Genomic DNA, 21,919 nt, shown 5'->3' with positions numbered 1-21,919 from the left:
AACCTGAAATATATCATTTTGATACAATCAATTCTGCATAACTCCTATATTCACAGAATGGAAAGCAATCAACTAATGGGCAGCAAGGCTGACATTTAGCATAATTCAGAGCTGTAGTTTACCCATTGTGGTAAAGTATGACAGATGGGAGGATAGAGTCAGCAAGTTGGGTTGGTGATTTACACACCCTGTAAGATTAGATTAAAGGCATTTTTATCAACCTTTAGAGCAGTGGTTCTCAACCTTCCTAATGCCGAAACCCTTTAATACAGTTCCTCATGTTGTGGTGACCCCCACAATTTCATTGTTACAAATTGAACATAATTAAAGCATAGTGATTAATCAGAAAAACAATATGTAATTATATATGTGTTTTCCGATGGTCTTAGGCGACCCCTGTGAAAATGTCATTTGACTCCCAAAGGGGTCGCAAGCCACAGGTTGAGAACCGCTGCTTTAGAGGTAAGCTATCACCCACATTTAGTTTTAGTAAAGAAAACAAGAGTCAAAAAAGTATGGCATTTGAGTCCCTTCTTTGAAGTATGCTTCACTAAAGATAAACATTTTTAAAAAGATTCTCAATCAGTAATCTACTAAGCACTTCTTATATGCCCAGTACTGAATGAAAACACTATGAGATACAAAATAATTTTAAGATATGTCCTTTGCTCACAGGAGCTGACAATTTCCTGGTAAAGACAAGTTTAAATATGCATCTGTGACTATATGAGGGTGCTATGCTAGACTCTTATGTCTGTTAGGAGATCAGAAAACAAAGATAGGTGAACTGGAGGAGTCAGGAATAGCTAAAGCTAACTTTCATGGAGCACTTTCCATGGGCAAGGCATGTGACTAGCACTTTGCCTACATTACTTCATTTTCTCCTCACACAAACTGATGAAGTGGCTAAGTACTAAGTACCCCCACTTTTCAGAGGAAGAATATGAACAGAAGCCAAGTTATTTGCTCAAAGATTCACAATCATTACATGATAGAGCAGGATTAGAGTCCCTGTGTTTTGAAATTCAGACCATAAGTAGGTAAAAGGGGAGGCCCCATGGGTCTAAACTTTTGTTACTAGAATTATAATCTAGAAGAGTCTGGAAAGGTGGAAATGGCATAAAAGATGAGGTTACAAATGGCATAAGATGACAAAGCATGTGCTTGAAACTGTTTTCATAATCACAATGCTCTTTTTTAAAAAAAGAGTATCAAGAGCATAGAAAGTGTTATTTTATTCTCTGACCTTCTGAAGGTTTTTACAGCAATTTTTAGACTCACTTCGAAATTGGTCATAGATCTTCATATTTTTGAGGCTCTGCAAAAGGGGAAGTCCATTAGATATTCAACAACGTCTTCAACTGATTAAGATGAACTGAATTAAACTGGGAGCCAAAAGCAATGAGCCCAGGCAAATGCTAGAAAAAGCTTCTCTAAAATCCAAGAGCATGCACATTAATGTCGCCAATATTGCAAGGGGGGAAAAAAGGGAAAATTTTATGATGTTATATGAAAAGTAACAGTTTGAAAGCTATGCATTGCTGTCATTGAAAGCTACCGTAGTAAAAAAAAAGGGGGGAGGGGATATTTTCTCTCTCTTTATATTGTAACACACTCTTCGGGGCATCCTTGATGAATGGGCATGCCTGTGGGAACCGTGGTTCACTGATTTAGTACCTCCATCACAGGAAGAGAGGCTGCCGTGGTCCTTGGCTCATCTACAGAGGCTTCATCATCAAACAACCGTCGACAGCAAACCAAGGTAAAGGGGGGTGGCACTTCCTTAAGAAAGGAGACTGCTTCTCGGCGAGATTTCCCATAGAGCTGCACACCATTGAACTAGAAAGACAAGGGTAAGTCAGAATTAAGGAGGACCCAGATGAAAAACACAAAAATCTCCGGCTTATATCAACCTATCAAAATGAAATTTGGATATAGTTTTACTTTCCCTACAAACAAAGGGCCTAAACTTAACATTATTTTAGTAGTAACTAAAAACATTAGAAATCCTTAAAATTTATAAAAACTAAGGCTAAACCTTTATTGAACTTGGGTGAATAAAGTATAAAATGGGTGCAGAGTACAATTTTTACTGGGTATGTGATCTGCCTAATATTTCATACTTCCATGGCTCCTCCTTTCTATACTCCAATGTTCTATTCTCTCATCTACTTCTACCCATCTCTCCTTAAACACATTCAATATCACTTACAGCCTTCTGAAGACCATTTCCTCTTCCTTTTTCATTTTGTAAGAATAACACAATAGATATCAACACCAATTTTAAGGCTGCTAAAAGCTGTTGGAGTTACAGTGTATAGGTAACAAAATCTAGGCTACTGTCAAAATTTAGCCTCAGCTCACAATTTTCTTTCACATCCCATAAACTCTTAATACCAGACTGAGAAAAGTCACTTCGATAGAAAAGTTCCTATAACATTGCATCAGTTCTATTCTTACATGCTCTGCTGACATAGTCACCAATTCCAGAAAGTGTGTCATTTTTCAAATTATCTATAATAATAAAAGCATAATATGCTAATTAGACCAGACAGCCAAATGACCTTCCGGACTTCCTTCCAGATGACCTTCCAGATGAAGCCAGGGCTGTGAGGGCCGAGCCCCTTGCACGAATTTCATCGGGCCTCTAGTTTTATATGTTTAAAAGAAAAAAAGATAACCAACTATTCCTTAATGATGAGTAATACTTATCACCAAAAAAATCTAAATGTCATATTCTTTTTAGTGCACAATAGCAATATTTTGCACCAAAGATGATTAATAAAGATGTCTGTTCTAATTTTCCATATATATGACTTTAGCTCAAGGAGCTTGGCCAGTTCTGACGAAATGTCACAAAAAGCTGATCTGTCTGCTGCTCCAAAAAGGCTGAGGCATGAACACAATCCAGGCAACAAATAATCTTTTCACATCTAACTCTGGGACTTCCTGGGAGGGGTCAGCAGCATCATTCGTTTTAAAGACATTCTGTTTCTGGCATTAATTTGTGGCAGGTGCAGTGCTAATGTCTGCCTTTGTGGGAGGAACCTCTCCACTAAATCCATCACTGCTCAGAGAATAAGAGCACAGTGGGTTGTTGGAAGCATCCCATCAGCACGTGATCTGAGCCCCAAATCAACTGTCCCTTGGAACCACTCTCGGGCCCGTAACATACCAAGCACTTAGCCATCAGGCCAGACAATCTCCCTGCCTCTTAATTATTTACAAAGAAATCACCACATAGTAAAGAGACCCGCATGTGCTTCGGGGAGCTAGCCCTAGTGGAAAAGTAAACATCATCTCCCAAGACGTTCTGACTGACGAAAGGGCCCAGGGGACAGCACGTTCAGCAGCAGATGAAAGGCTTGCCTTGGAAGAATTACAAGCCAATCACCACACAAAAGTGGGCAAGGAGGTACCGGTCCCCGATCACACCATGTCCATGGTGCCAACTGGTGCCAGAGCACAGAAAGTTCTAAAACCAGACAAATGGGTAGTAACCTACAAGGAAAATAAAGCAAGCACATATACTCAAAGAAGGAATCCTACCCATACACAGTGTTAGTCTGTGTTTCACATTACTTCAGCAAATTAGAAAGACACTTTTCAGGTTTTCATCTTGGAGTACATTTAAATATTTATTTAGCTCATTATTTATTCATTTGAATTGTCTCCAATTATTATAGCCGTGCCTGGTAGTCCTCCTCTCTGCGCTCTATTGCTAAAGGGATTGGTCACATTTCCCATTACCAGCTCCTACCTAAGGGGATTTATGGCTGCTGCAAATAGCTGCTCTGGGCTGAGCTTTGGCACAGTGTTCTAACCCCAAAGCATATTTGTGTTTCTGTTTTGAACTCTAAGTACATTAAACACACACACACACACACACACACACACACACACACTTTATGCTCAGTAGTTTATCTGGCTAACTTTACAGAAATTTTTAAAATTGTTATTATTTCTATATTTGGTTACTCAGAAGCAGCCAATTTTTCTTTTAGAGTTCACACTATTTTTCTAGGCCCTTCAACTTGAGACTTTCTTAAGGGCTGCCACTTCTCAGCTGTTCAAACTGTGATTAGAAAACGCACGCATACATACTCATTTGCGGAGTACATAATACTGCACAAGTATTGTGCCACTACATTACCTCATTCAACCCTCACTCATCCTATCCCATAAAGATTGTTTATGCCTTTCCCCAGTGAGAATATTGCCAATATTCCCAGTGAGATAATGCTTAATAGTTTACATGGATGGTACTCCATTAGATCCTCACAAACACACAGTAAAGTAGGAATTTATTGATGAAGAAACTGATTCTCAAAGTTATGTGACATGCCAAGGGACATGGTTAAGCTGTGGCAAATTCAGAATCAAAAACAGCTCTTCTGACTTTCCAGCCTGTGCTTCTTTCTACTATATCCCAAGTGTTTTCACCAAAAATGTATACTTATAAATTCAAGTTTTCATGTTACCTTATCACACCCCTTTCTATTACAAGGTCGAAGGCCCAAGGGATTCTGTACATAGAGCTCGGGAAGTATGTCTCAGCGCTGCGGCTGATGCAATGGTGTGAGCTCACTCCACCATGACATGCTTCCTCGGCACACCAGGAAGTAGCAACGCCCGCCTGAACGAACTCCTAGAGCCACGTGCACAGTACCCCAGCCTTTCAGCCATTGGTTGCCTGTAGCAACGTGTCCCCCTCTGATTGGTCCCCTCATGCTATATATACCCCTGTAGTTCCACAATAAAACGGATCTGCGTCACTGAACCTGGTCTCCAGAGTCGTGCACGCAGACGCCCTAGCGCGTTGGGGCTCCGTTGTCCTCACCCCCGAGGTACCCCCTGCTTCATCTGACGGCCGAACGTGGGGCCCAGAATGGCTGGACGGGTGAGCGACCCTCTACAGTAAAATGGGAAACCTACCCCCTTCTGCGAGAGCGCTACAAGCGCGTGCGCTCCACGCCTTACTGCAGAGCAGGCCAGTTAAGGTCTCTGAATAGGAACTCCAAACTCATTGGGAATATCTATTACAGTCCAATCCATGGTTAAACGAGGCCCCCATTTGGGACCCCTCTACTTGGGAGAAGGTCTTGAAAAGGATTCGATCCGCTGATGTCCACGGGGAAAAACCATTACCCCCTTCTCTGACGCCGGCCATCTTAGCTATCCTGGCTTGCCTGTCCGGTGCTCCGCCCGAACCGCCACTCCCAGTACCCACAGCCTTTTCAGCCACAGTGTAGGACGAGCCTCCCCCTAAACTTCCCTTGCCACCTTACAATCCCCCATCACTACCACCACTCCCTCGGCACCTGAGGGTCCCCCAGAGGCCGACCCTTGGGAAGTATCTACCACCAACAGAGCTCAGAAAGAAGCGGAACAAAACGAAACTAAAACAGGGGAAGCCGCTACCTCGGCCGAAACAGCACAGGGCAGGAAGCCAAGGGCAGGTCCCCCGCCAGTAAGAGAGCAGCCGACCCAAGGGGTATATTGGACGATACCTCTTACACAGAGCAAGGCGTTCCTTACCTTAACGGTTGAGGGAGAGAGAATAGAAAGGCTAGCAGATACTGGGGCAGACGTGTCGGTTATTCAAGAGGAGAAGCGGAGTTCCAAATGGCTGACCATTTCGGGTCCGCTAGTTCAGGGAGTCAGCAGCTACAAGAGGGCTGCCCAAGCTGCCAGGGGACTCTCCTGGGCGGACTCAGACAGCAATACCGGGACTTTCCGCCCACTCTTCATGACTGACATCCCCCACACTTTGTGGGGCCGAGACATCCTTGAGGCGGTCAATGCAATCATATACACCGCACCGCCCCCCCAGTCCTAGGGGCCACTGTTCACCCACTGGCGCCACAGCCGATAAAGTTATCATGGGACACCACCGACCCCATATGGGTATAACAGTGGCCTTTACTGCGAGAGAAATTACTTGCCCTTAAGCAATTAGTACAGGAACAACTAGATGCTGGACATGTTGGACCCTCTCTCAGCCCACACAATACACCAGTCTTTGTTATACAAAAGAAGGATAAAGTAAAATGGAGATTTCTACAGGACCTCAGAGCTGTAAATAGACACATGAAAAAACTCGGCCCTCTACAACCGGGACTGCCTCACCCCTCGGCTATCGCAAGGGGAGCACATATAAAAATCATAGATATTAAAGACTGCTTTTTCTCTATCCCGTTGCACCCGGAGGACAGGCCCTACTTTGCCTTTTCAGTGCCCTCTACCAACCATCAACTACCAGCAAATAGATACCAATGGAAGGTACTCCCCCAGGACATGAAGAACAGCCCTACCATGTGCCAGGCTTACTTTGGAGTGACACCCAAACCTCTAGCCAAACAATGCTTTATCACTCATTACATGGATGATATCCTTATTGCCCATAGGGACCCCATATGGCTACAGGCATGCTACCAAACACTTATGAGCAACCTACGAGCTCTTAACCTCTATATAGCTCCCGAAAAGGTACAGACCATTCCTCCATACTCCTTTTTAGGATATAAAGTACATGAACAAATAGTACCCATAGCTCCTCAGCTTGCAATTCCTGATACCATCTCCCTATATGCGCTACAGGAACTATGTGGCCAGATTAATTGGGTTAGGAATAGCTTATCAATCTCTACCGGGGCCCTAGGCCCCCCTCTTCCAATTGCTTAAAGGAGACACAGCCCCCTTAGTACCCGCTCTCTAACCCTCAAGGCCAAAGAGGTCTTAAAAGCTGTCAACCAGGCTCTAAGGGAGCTAGAGCTACACAGAATAGATTTGACCCAGCCAATCCAAGTGATAGTACTGGCCACCATTGGGACTCCTACAGGAGTACTATTTCAGGAGGGTCCTCTTTATTGGGTACACTTGGCCTATAGCCAGCTTGCTAAAGTAACGCCCCCAACAGCGGCCTACGCCCTCATAGGACGGAAGCTCAGGCAGGCTTCGCTTACCCTATATGGAAAAGAACCTGACACTCTCATACTTCCTTATACGCAGGAACAAATCTCTCATCTATTAACCACAGATCTAGAAACACAGTTACTTCTCCTAAACTACCCAGGGCAGGTAGATAATCACCTACCCAATCATAGGCTCCTCCAAACCCTCCAAAAGGTACCGTTAGAGACACTAGGTCTGGTACGCCCCTCTAGTAAACCTATCCCTGGGGCACCCTGTGCCTTCACTGATGCGGGGAAGCATTACTGTGCAGCAATAATAAAGTCCCCTAAAACTTCCACCAACCCCACTTATCTTAGATATACTTATCAAGGCTCAGCACAAGTAGAAGAACTCAGAGCTATAATATATGCCCTTCTCTACTGTCAAAATAGTCCAGTCAATTTATTCTCAGATAGTGCTTACGCAGTGCATACGGCAAAAAATATAGGGTATTTCACCTTAAGAGTTAAAGATACCCTGCTAGATCAGAGCCTCCAATCCTAAAGGACATCCTAGAGAACCGTAAACAGCCCTGGTATATCCAACTCTTACGGTCTCATACTGGCCTACCAGGCCCACTTTCCCTAGGCAACGCAGAAGCGGACAAGCTAGTTCTTACCCTACAACCCATAGAAGAGGCCAGACTCCTACACACCAAATTTCATATGTCAGCCTCCTCTCTCCATAAGCTCTTCCCCCATCTGCCCCTAGCTCAGTGCAAGCACCTCATATGTGCTTGCCGATCCTGCGGCCCTCTACTACCCCTCGGGCCTTTACAACCCAGAGGGGCCAATCCCCGAATACTACAGCCCAATGCCATATGGCAAGCGATGTCATGCATGTCCCAGCATTTGGCAAATTGAAATATGTCCACACAGTCATAGATACTTGCTCAGGAGCCACGTTCGCCCAGGCCCAAACAGGGGAAAAAGCCAAACATAGCACTGCCACCTTCAAGGCTGCCTTTCTCATCCTTGGATTCCCGTGGGAGGTAAAAACTGACAATGGACCATGCTACACCAGCACTCTATTTCAAGACTTCTTAAAATCACACGACATCAAGCATACCATGGACATCCCCTATAACCCCCAGGGACAGGCAATTATTGAAAGACTACACAGGGAACTCAAGGCCCAACTGATTAAAGAAAAAGGGGGAGTGATAGGGAGAAATCCTCATACACTGCTAACCCAAGCCTTAACTACCCTCAATTATTTTCATTTTGATGAGCATGGATTAACCCCTATGTATAAACATTGGGAAGGACTCCGGGACATACCAACACCTCTTCCTTTGGTCCGGTGGAGAGACCCACTCACCAGAGCCTGGAAAGGTCCCGACCCGCTCTTAACCCAGGGGAGAGGGTTTGCTTGTATTTTTCCAAAAGGCGACAAAAGTCCCGCATGGATCCCTGCTCGTGACGTCAAACCCTACACCACCAGCGATTAGCCGTAGATCGCCACCATCGCCCCCCGTGGAGGAAATGGAGGACCTGACCATAGAAGAGAACCAGCCCCGACGGCGGAGATGACCTAGACACCAACGAGCCCACCCCATCACCTGGGGTGACATCAAGGATCTACAGGACCAAGCCGTGTGCGTGGCGCCAGTGGGGAACCCGTCAGCAGGAACGTTATTCTTATTAATATGTGCTATCATCACAGCTAATAGCACGGGGGCGCACAGATAAGAACTGTGGACTGTGATACCTCACCCTGGCATTCTCATGCCAGTTGGTGTAGACAGTACTCAGTTTCCAGTGGCACGTGCCTCTGCTACTCCTTTTACCAGTCTATAAGGCCACCTTTCTATCTCCTTCTGAATAGTGACAACTCCTTTGCTTTGGCACTAATTAGAAAGGAAGGGGGAGATGTACGTAGAGCTCGGGAAGTATGTCTCAGCGCTGCGGCTGATGCAATGGTGTGAGCTCACTCCACCATGACATGCTTCCTTGGCACACCAGGAAGTAGCAACGCCCTCCTGAACAAACTCCTAGAGCCACGTGCACAGTACCCCAGCCTTTCAGCCATTGGTCGCCTGTAGCAACGTGTCCCCCTCTGATTGGTCCCCTCATGCTATATATACCCCTGTAGTTCCACAATAAAACGGATCTGCGTCACTGAACCTGGTCTCTGGAGTCGTGCATGCAGACGCCCTAGCGCGTTGGGGCTCCATTGTCCTCACCCCCGAGGTACCCCCTGCTTCAGGATTCTAATCTTGGCTAAGGCACAGAGGACTCAGTTGATGGCTGTGATGACTTATACTTGCTCTACTCAGATCCAGCTAACATTTCTTTATCACCTACCCTAAACTAGTAGTGAATTATTCTTAAAGCCACTGAATTATACACTAAAAATGCTTAAAATGTAAATTATGTTAGGTATATTTTACCACAAAAAAGTGAACTAAAACTGTTTTTGCTCATATTTCCACATCTCCTAAACTAATATATCTCATGTCTCAATATCTAACAAGTACATATTAGAGAAATGGTTTCCAAATGGTCTTCAATCTACAGAATGTCATGTCTTATATCCACAAGGCTATGCCATGTGCTCAGCAAATCAGAAAGAAAAACATAATTCAGAACAAATAAAAAACCGTAAGTGATATAGTACTATCTAGGGTATTAGTCTGCCAATAAGCATCACAGTATCATTTCTTGAATAACTCTAAAATAACAAACTTACTACATTTTACAATAGGACTCCAACACCCTGCCCTCCCAAGCTTATGACAGAATTTGACAACAATTACTCATAAGACTTTTCCCTCTGACTTTGAAATTCAACATATTCTTCTAGCTCTAGCCAGTTTGGCTCAGTAGATAGAGCATTGGCCTGTGGACTGAAGGTTCCCAGGTTCAATTCCAGTCAAGGGCACGTTCCTCGGTTGCAGGCTCCATCCCCCGCTCTGGTTGGGCATACATGGGAAGCAACCAATCCATGCGTCTCTCTCACATCAATATTTCTCTCTGTCTCTCCCCCTCCACTCTCTCTCTCTAAAAAAAAAAAAAAAAAAAAAAAAAAGCAAAGCAAAACAAAACAAAAACCACAATGGAAAAATATCCTCAGGTGAGGATTAACACATACAAAAAAATACTCTTCTAGATGGCTGGACCCTGCTTTAAAAAGACAAAAAAGAAACCTACTCGCTGTACTTGTCATTCCGCTTTGAGCAAACTAAATTTTAGAAAGAAATTTCTATAATCATACACTGACTGAAATAAAGAATATTATACAGACTCCCAACAACAGACTAGAGTATTGCAAGAATCAAGTCAACGATTTGAAATACGAAGAAGCAAAAAACACCCAACCAGAAAAGCAAAACGAAAAAAGAATTCAAAAATATGAAGATAGCGTAAGGAGCCTCTGGGACAGCTTCAGGCGTACCAACATCAGAATTATAGGGGTGCCAGAAGAAGAGAGAGAGCAAGATATTGAAAACCTATTTGAAGAAATAATGACAGAAAACTTCCCCTATCTGGTGAAAGAAATAGACTTACAAGTCCAGGAAGCGCAGAGAACCCCAATCAAAAGGAATCCAAAGAGGACCACACCAAGACACATCATAATTAAAATGCCAAGAGCAAAAGACAAAGAGAGAATCTTAAAAGCAGCAAGAGAAAGACAGTCAGTTACCTACAAGGGAGTACCCATACGAATGTCAGCTGATTTCTCAACAGAAACTTTGCAGGCCAGAAGGGAGTGGCAAGAAATATTCAAAGTGATGAATACCAAGAACCTACAACCAAGATTACTTTATCCAGCAAAGCTATCATTCAGAATTGAAGGCCAGATAAAGAGCTTCACAGATAAGAAAAAGCTAAAGGAGTTCATCACCACCAAACCAGTATTATATGAAATGCTGAAAGGTATCCTCTAAGAAGAGGAAGAAGAAGAAAAAGGTAAAGATACAAATTTTGAACAACAAATACACATCTATCAACAAGTGAATCTGAAAATCAAGTGAATAATCTGATGAACAGAATGAACTGGTGATTATAATAGAATCAGGGGCATAGAAAGGGAATGGACTGACTATTCTTGGGGGGGGAATAGGGGATGGGGGTGCGGGAAGAGACTGGACAAAAATCGTGCACCTATGGATGAGGACAGTGGGTGGGGAGTGAGGGAGGAGAGTGGGGTGGGAACTGGGTGGAGGGGAGTTATAGGGGGAAAAAAGAGGAACAAATGTAATAATCTGAACAATAAAGATTTAATAAAAAAAAAAATTAGCAGCCCCATCCACAAAAAAAGAAAAATAAATAAATAAAGTTATCAGGCTAACAGTGTATAAAGTTACAGGAAATCAATACCTTATTTTCTAACATGTAAAATTAGGGGTTTCAGTGTTCATTGGTTTGTTCATTGTGTTAGTTACAAAACTTTCCAACCTAACAAAATCTCTCAAGAAAGTCAGGTCAAAGCAGAAGTGTTCTAGAATTGGTCTGCCTGCAGAGCAGCTGGGGAGCCTGAGTGAGCCCACTATTGGCTGCCATGTTGTGGGGAGGGTGTCCCAAGGAGCCAATCTGAAAACCAGTCAAGAAGACATAAGCCTGAGGTCACCCAGCTCTAATCCTTAATAGAAATAATAAACAAAACATGCAAATAAGTGTCACTACATGTTTCAAATAAGGGTCATGAATTAGATTCTTAAAAAGAATTTTTCTCAAAAAATACTAATTATGCTATCAGACTAAAATAGGACATTAGCTTATTTCTTAGTAAATTATTTAAATAAGCACTCAGACATTTCAGGAGTCCCAAAAGATGGAGAACATGAAGTTAAAGCATATTATCTACTTCCTTTATCATTATATAAGCTGTTATATTTTTTAAATTATGCTTTTATTAACTTTTAGAGAGAGAGGAAGGGAGAAGGAAAGATAGAAACATCGATAAGAGAGAAACATCAATCAGCTGCCTCCTGGATGTCCCCTACTGGGGATGTGCCCTGACCAGGAATTGAACCGGCAACCTCTTGGTACATGAGTCCATGCTCAACCACTGAACCACACTGGCCAGGCAACATGTTTATCTTTTATTTATTTTTTCCATCTTCATTGAGATATAATTGACATATAACATTGTGTAAGTTTAAGGTATATAATGTGATAATCTGATTTTATATATATATATATACACACACACACACATATATTGTGAAATCATTACTACAATAAGGTTAGTTAACAATTCCATCATCTTGCAGTTACCATTTGTGTCTGTGTATAGTGAGAACCTTTAAGATCTCTCAGCTACCTTGAAATACACAATACACCAAGTTTCTTCATTCTAAGTAGATCACATTTTATTGGCATCAGTGATAATATAACTCAGTGAGAACACATGTTCCTGGAGCTTAAAAATTCCTGTCTGTCCTTCATAAGTCTTACCTCAAGAAGCTCATCCTCTGGCTGAAGGAGGCTCAGCGTGTCAATAGGACCACCTGGAACGATCGAAGAGATGTAATGATGCCCATCAAAGGAATCCACTTCCATGCCAAGCCTCAGAGTGTGAATGGGCAGGAGCTGTAGCAAAATACAAAGCAATAATATCAAACACCATGAGGACACATCTGGCTACTAATCCTCCATCAGGTATTTGACAGAAAAGCCCCACCCCTTAAGTCCGATCACCAAAATCCATAGGAAAACCAGCCTCAAGTAAAATATGAGGTTGTCTTCTTATTCTCATTCCTCTTCTCATTGTAGATTTCCTGAGAATAAAGAAGCAGATGTACAAAGTTCTGCCTTCAGTTCTAAGCTCTGGCACTCCAACCTCCCCAAGTTCCCAGTGTCAATTCTGCATTTCACTTTTCTGCAGGGTTTCCCATCTCCCAGAACACCCTAACTCCTCTTTATCATCTCATTAACTTCCACGAATGCTTCAAAACCAAAACAGTGTCACTTCCAGAAAGCACTCCCTGATATCTGAGTTAATCTGCCTCCAATACCACCCTGTGCACACTGCCAACACAGCTCACTAGACTGTGTTCAAAATTTCTGTTTTCTTGATTGTTCCCTCTGCTTGAGTACAGAGTCATTTATTTCTCTGTGTATCATTTCTCTTTATAACCTCAAGCCCTAAAACAGTTCTAGGCACTAAACATGGGTTCATTAAATGTTATTTGACTATAATTGAATTTTTTAAGTTAAAAGCAATTATTTGAACTAATCCATGAGCGATGGTACCTCATTTGAGATATCCTTCTTAAATACAAACAACTTCTAATTTGTGGAGAGGTATGGGTGTGTAATAGGATAGGTAATCATTATTCTATCATGAGATTGATGCTGTTGGTTTAAAAGGATTTATGAGCTAAGAAATGTGTCAAGAGCTAAGAATCTAGCCAATGCCAATGTAAAGAGACGAGTGTCTTGGTGTCACTGGCTGCGAAGGTCAAAGGCATTCACCAAATTCCATGCCTTTGACTTTCAAAGACTGAGCTAATAATTTCTCATTATTAGCTTCTTTCTTAGTCAATTATTTAAATAAGCACTCAAAAATTTCAGCGGCTCTATAAATTCAAATATGGCAAATGGTTCTAATTATGATTTCTATTTCTTATATCAATAGTCTGTGTATCTACAAATACCAGGTCTACCTCTCACTGTATACTTGATAAGGAGAAAGCCCCACATAAGATGGCAATGCATCCACAACATGGCTCTTTCCTTCATATTCCCTATTCTCTGTGACCTCTGAGCTTGTCACCTCCCGTTAGTCATCTGCTCTGAGACCCCAGAGTTCCACAGGCCTTGCCTCAGACACCACCTGGGGTTCATTTTCCATCCCACTACAGACAGACAGACAAATCTGAAGTGGCAAGCAGTTCAGCTGACTAAGACCTCAATGACTTCAAATAGACATAAATGACTGTTGGTCTTGAGCTAATTTTCTGAAAAGTAAGTGCTCTTGACCACTAAGTACCTCACATTCGACAGCCACCTCTGGCAATAAGATGTCTAGCACTCTAAATGAAAGACTCAGAGTATGTGAGCTAAGAAATAGTTCTTATTCCCTCTTTCTGATTTCTTTATTTCTCACTGCTGCCACCTTATTCTCTTGTCTAGTCATTGTACCAAATCTGTATACCAAGCTAGGAGGAGACATTAATGTCATCTTCTTGAGTAGTAAAAGGTGAATAAAAATTCTCTGAGAAATGTTTCTGGAATTATAATTTACCCACCCATCTAGGCCAACTCTCTTCTTCTGTTTATGAACCAAACACTAGGGCAGAGTGGTCAGTGGGTCTACCCATACATAAGTCATCTCTAGTGTGGTGCTGAAGCCTGCTCCTAATAGCAGATTATTCAATTTTCAGGAATTTTGAAAGCTAGTTGTTAAATATACCTATTATTAAAAATTAGATTACATAAAGTTATAATTAAATAAATACTAAAATAAATGTAATAAAATACTCAAATGTAATAAATGTACTCAAAATCTACCACTTCTTAATTATTTTTAACATATTTTATCCCTGTTCTTGAACTGCTTCTATCTGTTATATATGTATGTTAGAAATAATCTCTAAAAACTTAGAGACCACTGAAGGGGTGAACAATTGAGAAAGATGAAACAATGATTTGTTCAGTTGCTAAATGCAGCTGGAATAAATAATAAAAGTCCTGCTCCCACAGAGAAACCTGAAACAATGAAATGCAATTGTGAATTCCATCCCAACTCAGTGGTTTCAGTGACATCAGTTGAGTAGCTTGAATACTATCATGCTGGCACTGTTTATACCACAGGTATGGGTATCTGCTACAAATTAAAACTGTTTTTTTTCCCTTTTTGAGAGCTAGGTTTTACCAGCATACCATTCATCCGCAATCTCATTTGAGCATGCTATCTAGCATATATTTATAGGATATAAACTATGTGCAAGGATTTGAGTTATGAGCTGGAATTATAGGATGAATGAAAGAAACAATCTCTACCCTTATGGAACTAACATCTAGTGTGGAGACAGACAATAAACAAGCAAGAGAGAAAACAGATACATGCAAACAAATAAGTAAACAAACAACTCACCAACAAACAAGTGAAAAATAAACAAATAATTACTAATTGTGACAAGTTAAGCAGAGGCTTAACTATGAAGGAACTAATAGAGGTCGAGACATTGGACGTAATTGGTGCAGGCCATTATGGAAAGTTGGTCAGAGTAGGTTTCACAGAGTCGGGGACACATTTAAAGTGAGACTTGAAGGATAAGAACATTTCAGCCCTACAAAGATACTACATTTTAGCCCTACAAAGATCCCCCTGCTGGGGGATGCCCTGTAAGTGAAAAGAATTAATTGCTAATTCCTAGTGGTAGCAATTTCTGCAGAGAAATAAATGCAACAAATTAAAACAAACACATTGTACAGAGAGAGAGAAGAGAGAGAGATGTTTGCTATTTATATAATAACTAGAGGCCCAATGCACAAATTCCTGCATGGGTAGGGTCCAGCCAGCCCGCCCTGATTGGGCCGATTGGGCTGAGCCGGCCAGGAGGAGGGGACGAGGGACGTTGGCCGGCCGGCCCTGCCCCTGGTGAAACTCCTGCTCAAGGGGACAATTTGTATATTAGCCTTTTATTATCAGGATGTGTCTCCCATAAAAAAAGAAAAGGATTAAGTAGAGAACTGATTCCAATCTCCTATTCCAGCCCTCTGCCAACCCTGCTCCATTGACAGGGTTGACCCCACATCCATGGAATAATTGACATCAAGAATTGGTTGAAGCACTGAGGAGCAGCAGAGGCTTAATCATGGAATCCCTTGCCCACCAGACACAAGTCTCTGCCCTTCTGGGCTATTCCCAGCATGTATCTATAATCACCACATGCTCCCTAGTAACTTTAAACCATGAGTGAGACACACATGCTCCATCTCTAATCATGCTGAGCAAATAAACCAGAAATGATGTTTACAAAATCTGTCAATCTGAAAGGGGCCTACCTAATATTAGTTCTGAATCTAAATCTGGGTACAGCTGGGTTTCTGAGACTTCCCATTACATTGCTGCAGGCTTCTCTGCAGGAGCAGGGCTGTTTAATTACCTGTCTCAGCTGCATTTAGCAACTAAACAAATCAACCATTTCATCTGCCTCTCTCAGTTGTCCACCCCTTTGGTATTCTGGGTTCTTAGAGAGAGAGCGGAAAGTGCTAAAATGACAGGAGCGGGTGCAACAGACAGATGATTGATGTCTTCACACACATCGCATATTACGCTTTTTGATGCTTATTCAATGTGCTTTGCATGGGGTCCTATTGAAGTTGACAAGGCTAATGAGCAGCAGGATTGTCATGATTCTGATATGACAAGTAAAGGATGCAAGGAAATGTATCCAAGGAACGTGTGACCATGGTGTGATTTACTGTCAGTGCTAAGATGATAAAAATCAAATGTGATCAAGAAACCTATAGGCCTTCAACCCATGAGTTGGAAAGACCTGTCATGAAATAAACCACAGCTCATTCATTTTGCTAAAAGCTCTACTTTTAGGACTCTACAACAAGATATCAAAATACTCAAGTGGGAATATGAATGATGTTGCTTCGGGGGGGATGGGGAGGGGAAATTCTGGAAAGGAATGAATATGTCAGTGGGATGGGGGAGAATGCTTCCAAAAATGATGAACTCAAAATAAAATGGAACAGAAAGAACCCTATGATTAGTTCTGATGAGAGGAGGATATTAAATAGCCATTTATGTTTAGAGATTAGGGTGAAAGAGGTACTATATATACCACAAATGAAAAACAAACTCCCCAAGAATGAGGCTACAACTTTTAAATTACGGGTGAAACACAGCATAATGACCTCCAAAGTTAGGTGTGTTCACTCAGATTATGTAAGACAAGCCATCCATTAGAGCTTGATTTATATATTAGTCGTTCTCCCTCATCTAAAATTTTAATCCTGGAGGCTCAAAACGTGCACAGTATGTGCTCTGTCATACGGAAATATATTAAAGGTTCTCTTCAGTTTCCTAACACCAAGGTCAAGTGTCAGTTGTCACTTATCACTTTATACATATCATTTATGTTACTGTGTAGCCCATGTGATATCTGAGCTTTTGACACGTGACCTAACACTTTGCACTTATGACTCTATCTCGCCCTTTACTCACATTTCCTCCACCTGGAATATCGATTGTTCCTATTTCTGCAAACCCATTTTTCCAGAGTATAGTTCAAATGCCATCCTCCCAATAAACTCCGTTCATCTGTCTTGAAGAAGTAACGCCTCCCTCCTTAAATACACATAAGGCATTTTAGCAACACCTGAGCAATAATTCTCAATGGAGCGAGGCAAGGAAGGCATCACAATTTCCTTCAGGGACCTCACTCCAAACCGACAGAATCAGAGTCCTGGTAAGAGGAACAAATAGGGCCTTTGGTATTTTGAAAAAGGTCCCCTGATGTTTCTGATAGGCCATCTGTCCTAGTTGATAACCACTGTTTCTATAGTTATGTGACCAGCAAAGCATACGATTCCATGTGTGAGAATTGTAACAGAGTTTGGTTGCCTCTGGGGAGGAGCACAGGGGGAGTGGGATGAGAGGAAAGCTTACTTTTTGCAGTGCATACTTCAGTAACTTTTAAATTTTGCCCATATATTACCTATTTTTGTTTTGCCTATGTATTATCTACTCAAACGCATAAAAAAATGGCACAGATTTAGAAGCCAAATACTGTAACTCTTGATTTGTTTTTCTGATTTTCCCACTTACTAGCTACATTGATCTTAGGCAAGTCACTTTATCTAACTGACACTCAGTTTCCACATATTAAAAAAGAAAAGGAGACTGACCTGCATGGCTCAGTGGTTGTCAACCTATGAACCAGGAGGGCACGGTTCAATTCCCAGTGAGGGCACACGCCGGGTTTGTGGGCTCGTCCCCAGTAGGGGGATTGCAGGAGGCAGCCAATAAATGATTGTCTCATCATTAATGTTTCTATCTCTCTCTCTCTCCCTCTCCCTTCCTCTCTGAAATCAATAAAAATATATCTTTAAATGGAAAGGAGTTAATAGCTGCTAACCAACAGGGTAATTGTGAGAAATAAAGGAGAGCATGTATTTAAAGCAAAGAACTGACCTAGTATCTGATGCCCACTGCAACTCCCGGAGGGTCCAGTCATCCCACTGCCTTAAAAATTGCACTTACTGCCCAGCTGGTGTGACTCAGTTGGTTGAACATTATCCCATGCACAAGAGGTCACTGGACTGATTCCCAGGCAGGGCACATGCCAGGGTTTTGAGCTCGATCTCCAGTAGGGAGCATGTTTCTCTCTCATCAATGTTTCTATATCTCTCTCTCCCCCTTCCTCTCTCTAGTAAAATCAATAAAAAGATATTTTTTTTAAATTGTATTTACCCTTATATAGTGAAAAGGAAACTCACATTTTAATGCCCTTCCTAAATCATATTCTCTAAATCCAGAGAATATGATTTAGAAAGGAAATAAAGTGAAATTTGTCAGTCTGTCTTGTCAAAACCAGAGAACAGGAACTGGTATTTTTGTTTCCCACAGTGGGGATATTGCTAATGCTCACTGCATATCACAATTGATGGCCAGCAGAAAGGTCACTGGAAAGAACTTTAATGCTTCTTCCTCACAATGCTGTGATTATCGTAATAGTAAACAGTTGCCAACAAAGCCATCCCTAAAAGTGCAAGTCTCCCCAGATGCGGGAAAACCATTCTTGTGTCATGATTAACAGCTTCCTAGAAGCAGTACAGCTAATGCTCAAGCCACTGTAAAGTACTTTCACTTCCCTTTCCCCCACAACTCCACTGGCCCACAATATATGAAGATGCTTCTTGAGCCATAATCCCTTCAAGGGTGGTGGCTAGGAGGTGGTAACCGGAGTGACCATCTACAGACAGCTAGAGCCTTAGGAACACCAATGAGAGCCATGAAACATGATTTTCCTAATCAGAAAGTTGATGGGGCAGAGGAAAAACCTGCAGCGTTGACCTCAGATAAGACACTACCCTGCTTAAATTCTTCCACTGCTGTTACCTGACACTGATGACAAAGCCCAGGCTTACCACCGTGGATCTTGAGGCCCTAAAGCACCTGCCTCAATTGACAACACTTGTCTCTCTACTTAGTTTGACCCAGACACTCTGAAACAACCTCCATTCCTCCCACATGCCGGCCCCTTCCTACTGATCACCTATTTCCCAACTCACCTGTTCTCATCCTTTGTGCCTCAGCCAAAGAGCCTCTTCCTGGCTCTCTCTAAAGTGCTCCACCCCCAGGTGTGCTCGGACCACCCTGTTTGTTCCTTTGCATCACCTATTATAATATACAACCATCTTACTGAGTTATTTTTGTTTATTATCAAGCCCCTACCCAAACCCAGAATCCAAGCTCTATGGGAACTTTTCCATTTTGTTTTCCCCAGATGGTAGAAGTGTGGGATACTGTCCGAGTTCAGTAAGTATTTCAGGAAGGAAGGAGTTAATGAATGAATGTGCTCTAAGCTGTAACCTGCCTCTGCTATTATCTAGCTGAATAATTTGGAGCAAACTTTAGTATTCTCATCTGTAAAATGGGTTTTGATAAGCTAGTTTCCTTTACATATTGTAAGGAGAAATAGAAGCAACTAAATTAACTAAACTAAACTTCTAATATTAAGAGGATTTTTAAAAATCATTCATCAAAATAAATAAATAATTTGTGGACATTTAAAATTAAGAAATAAATATTAAAAAGTAAATATATGTGATGATGTTATGTAGAAAAAGTGTGCAGCCCTTCTCTCATACATTTATTACACAAAATGTTGGGTATACCAACTATAAATATGAAAACATCTACAGATAACTAAATATAAAAAAATAATGCAATTGTGGGTAATTTTTCTTCCAGACCAAAAAAATTAAATTAAAAAAACACATTTTGCCACAACAAAATTTCAATTAACAATTAAATGTTTCATAATAGCTTATAAAAATTGCTTTTAAAAAGGAGCCTTTAAAAGGTCACAGACTAAAAGTACATGAAACGTACAACTGGGGAAAAATTACAATTTATTGAATAATTCCTATGTGTTGGCACTAAGCTACATTAATTAAGTCATATCTTAAATATATTTATTTAATTACCTACAACCTAGTATTATTGTTCATACTATGTAGAAGAAAAATTAGGCTGCTATTTCACCTTCTAAAGTGTTTCCCCAAACGTCACCTTCTTAATGAGGCTTTACCTGGGCAACCTTTCTAAAATTGCCAACCCATGCCCTCCTAAATTCCTTATCCATTTTCCCTGCCTTAATATTCTGCATGGCATATATCGCCCATACTATGTAACTTACTTATTTTCTATTTTCCCTCACTAAAATATAAGTCCTACAGGGCAGGGATATTTTTCTGCTGTGTCCTCTTCTGAAAGCCCAGTAGAGGACCATAGAGAAGATATTTAAAAATATTTCATAAAATGTATAAATGAATGAATAATGAATGAATGAATGAATGAATGAGTGGGTGAATGAACAGCTGAATGTACTGGTGAGTTTCTATCAGGTGGTTCATAAAGTCTGCTGAACTCAAAGCCCTTCTACACCTTTATACTAGAGTTACTGAGTACAACATATACATACATAATATATATTGCATATGTAATATATAGGTATAATGGACAGAAGTTGATCTGGGAAAATAAAATTAGTGAGACTGGTGACAGGAACTAGGAAATAAAGGTGAGAGAGAACACTTTCTTTCTAGAGAAAAACTGGCATTTTTTTAAAGATATACACAAAGTACAGTTATTATCCTTTTTTTTTTAACTTATTACAGAATATGATGATACAGGGTTTTACAGCTTTGAAATGGGAGGACAGATGACTGAAGCTAAACTGCATGATAAACTGAGCCTGAGCTAAGCCATGTTCTCCACCAAGGACAACTCTTGAGCTCTAATGCTATATGGGGAGGTAGGCTAAAAACTTATCAGGAAACCACTGAAGAGCAAAGCAAAGATTTCAGAGGCCCCAAATACTAAGGAGATAGAAATGGAGACCAGGACCAGGAGGGAAAAGGGATTGGTAAATACCCGCAGACTCATGTGGAGTACCTGGAAGCCTATGTCTTAGAAGAAAAGGCAAGCTGGACAGGGCCTGAACCTCACAATGTCAGGCATTCAATCAAATTACAACATGATGAGAAATACAACCAAACAACCACAGCCAGAGAAAACATCAAACAGCAGAAACACATCTAAAGTTGATCCAGATAACAGAATTAATTATTTAAAGTCCTTATAAACTACTAGAGGCCCAGTGCACGAATTCGTGTGTGGGTGGAGTCCGGCTGGCCCGCACCAATGGGGGCCCATCGGGCCTGGCCAGCCAGGGGGAGGGGCCGTGGGCGGTTGGTGGCCGGGGGAGGGCCAGCCAGGGGCATGGAGTGGCCATCAGGGCCCCAATCAGGCTGGTTGGCTGCTGCAGTGCTCATCATAGCCACCAGTCTCTCTGGTCATTCTGCCGTTGCAGTCGCTGGGCTTTTATATATATACTAGAGGCCTGGCACACAAAGTTCATGCACAGGTACGGTCCCTAGGCCTGGCCTGTGATCAAGGCCATCTTCCCCAGCTGTTTGCAGCCAGCCCTGCCCCACCACCACCACCCATCCCTAGTTACCCTTTCTCTATCGGGTGATTGGTGCCTGATGGCCGGGGGGAAGGGACCAAGAGGTCGACTGTTCCTGCCCAGTCACCGGCCCCGCCCCCGCCGTAGGTTGCAATCATGCGATCGGAGCCTGCCAGCCAGGGAAAGGGACCGAGAGGTGGTCAGTGCACCTCATGGTGACTGGTCCAGTGGTTGTTCCGCTGTTAGGGTCAATTTGCATATTACCCTTTTATTATATAGGATAGTTGATTAATATCTTCAAGAAATGGCAAAAAAGATGGCATATACAGATTTTTTTAAATGGAGAATTCCAACAAAAGA

The 21,919-nt window shown here is 41.8% G+C and overlaps 1 protein-coding gene across 12 annotated transcripts in view; it reads right to left on the bottom strand.

Moving 5' to 3' along the window:
• PATJ (PATJ crumbs cell polarity complex component) overlaps positions 1–21,919 on the bottom strand; it is a 309,148-nt gene that overhangs the window by 230,222 nt on the left and 57,007 nt on the right. For all 12 annotated transcript variants that reach the window (XR_004974443.1, XM_036352893.1, XM_036352882.1 and 9 more), the window contains 2 exons: positions 12,357–12,491; positions 1,678–1,839 (listed from right to left, as the gene is read on the bottom strand). Coding sequence is in view for 11 of the 12 variants with exons in the window: in XM_036352893.1 (XP_036208786.1) it covers positions 1,678–1,839; positions 12,357–12,491 (297 nt within the window). In the remaining variant the exon portion in view is untranslated. The remainder of the gene's footprint in view (positions 1–1,677; positions 1,840–12,356; positions 12,492–21,919) is intronic.

Source organism: Myotis myotis, unplaced genomic scaffold (genome assembly GCF_014108235.1).
Source record: "Myotis myotis isolate mMyoMyo1 unplaced genomic scaffold, mMyoMyo1.p scaffold_m19_p_2, whole genome shotgun sequence".
Lineage (NCBI taxonomy): Eukaryota > Metazoa > Chordata > Mammalia > Chiroptera > Vespertilionidae > Myotis > Myotis myotis.
The sequence above is the reverse complement of the archived record's forward strand: the minus strand, read 5'-3'. Positions and strand labels throughout refer to the sequence as shown.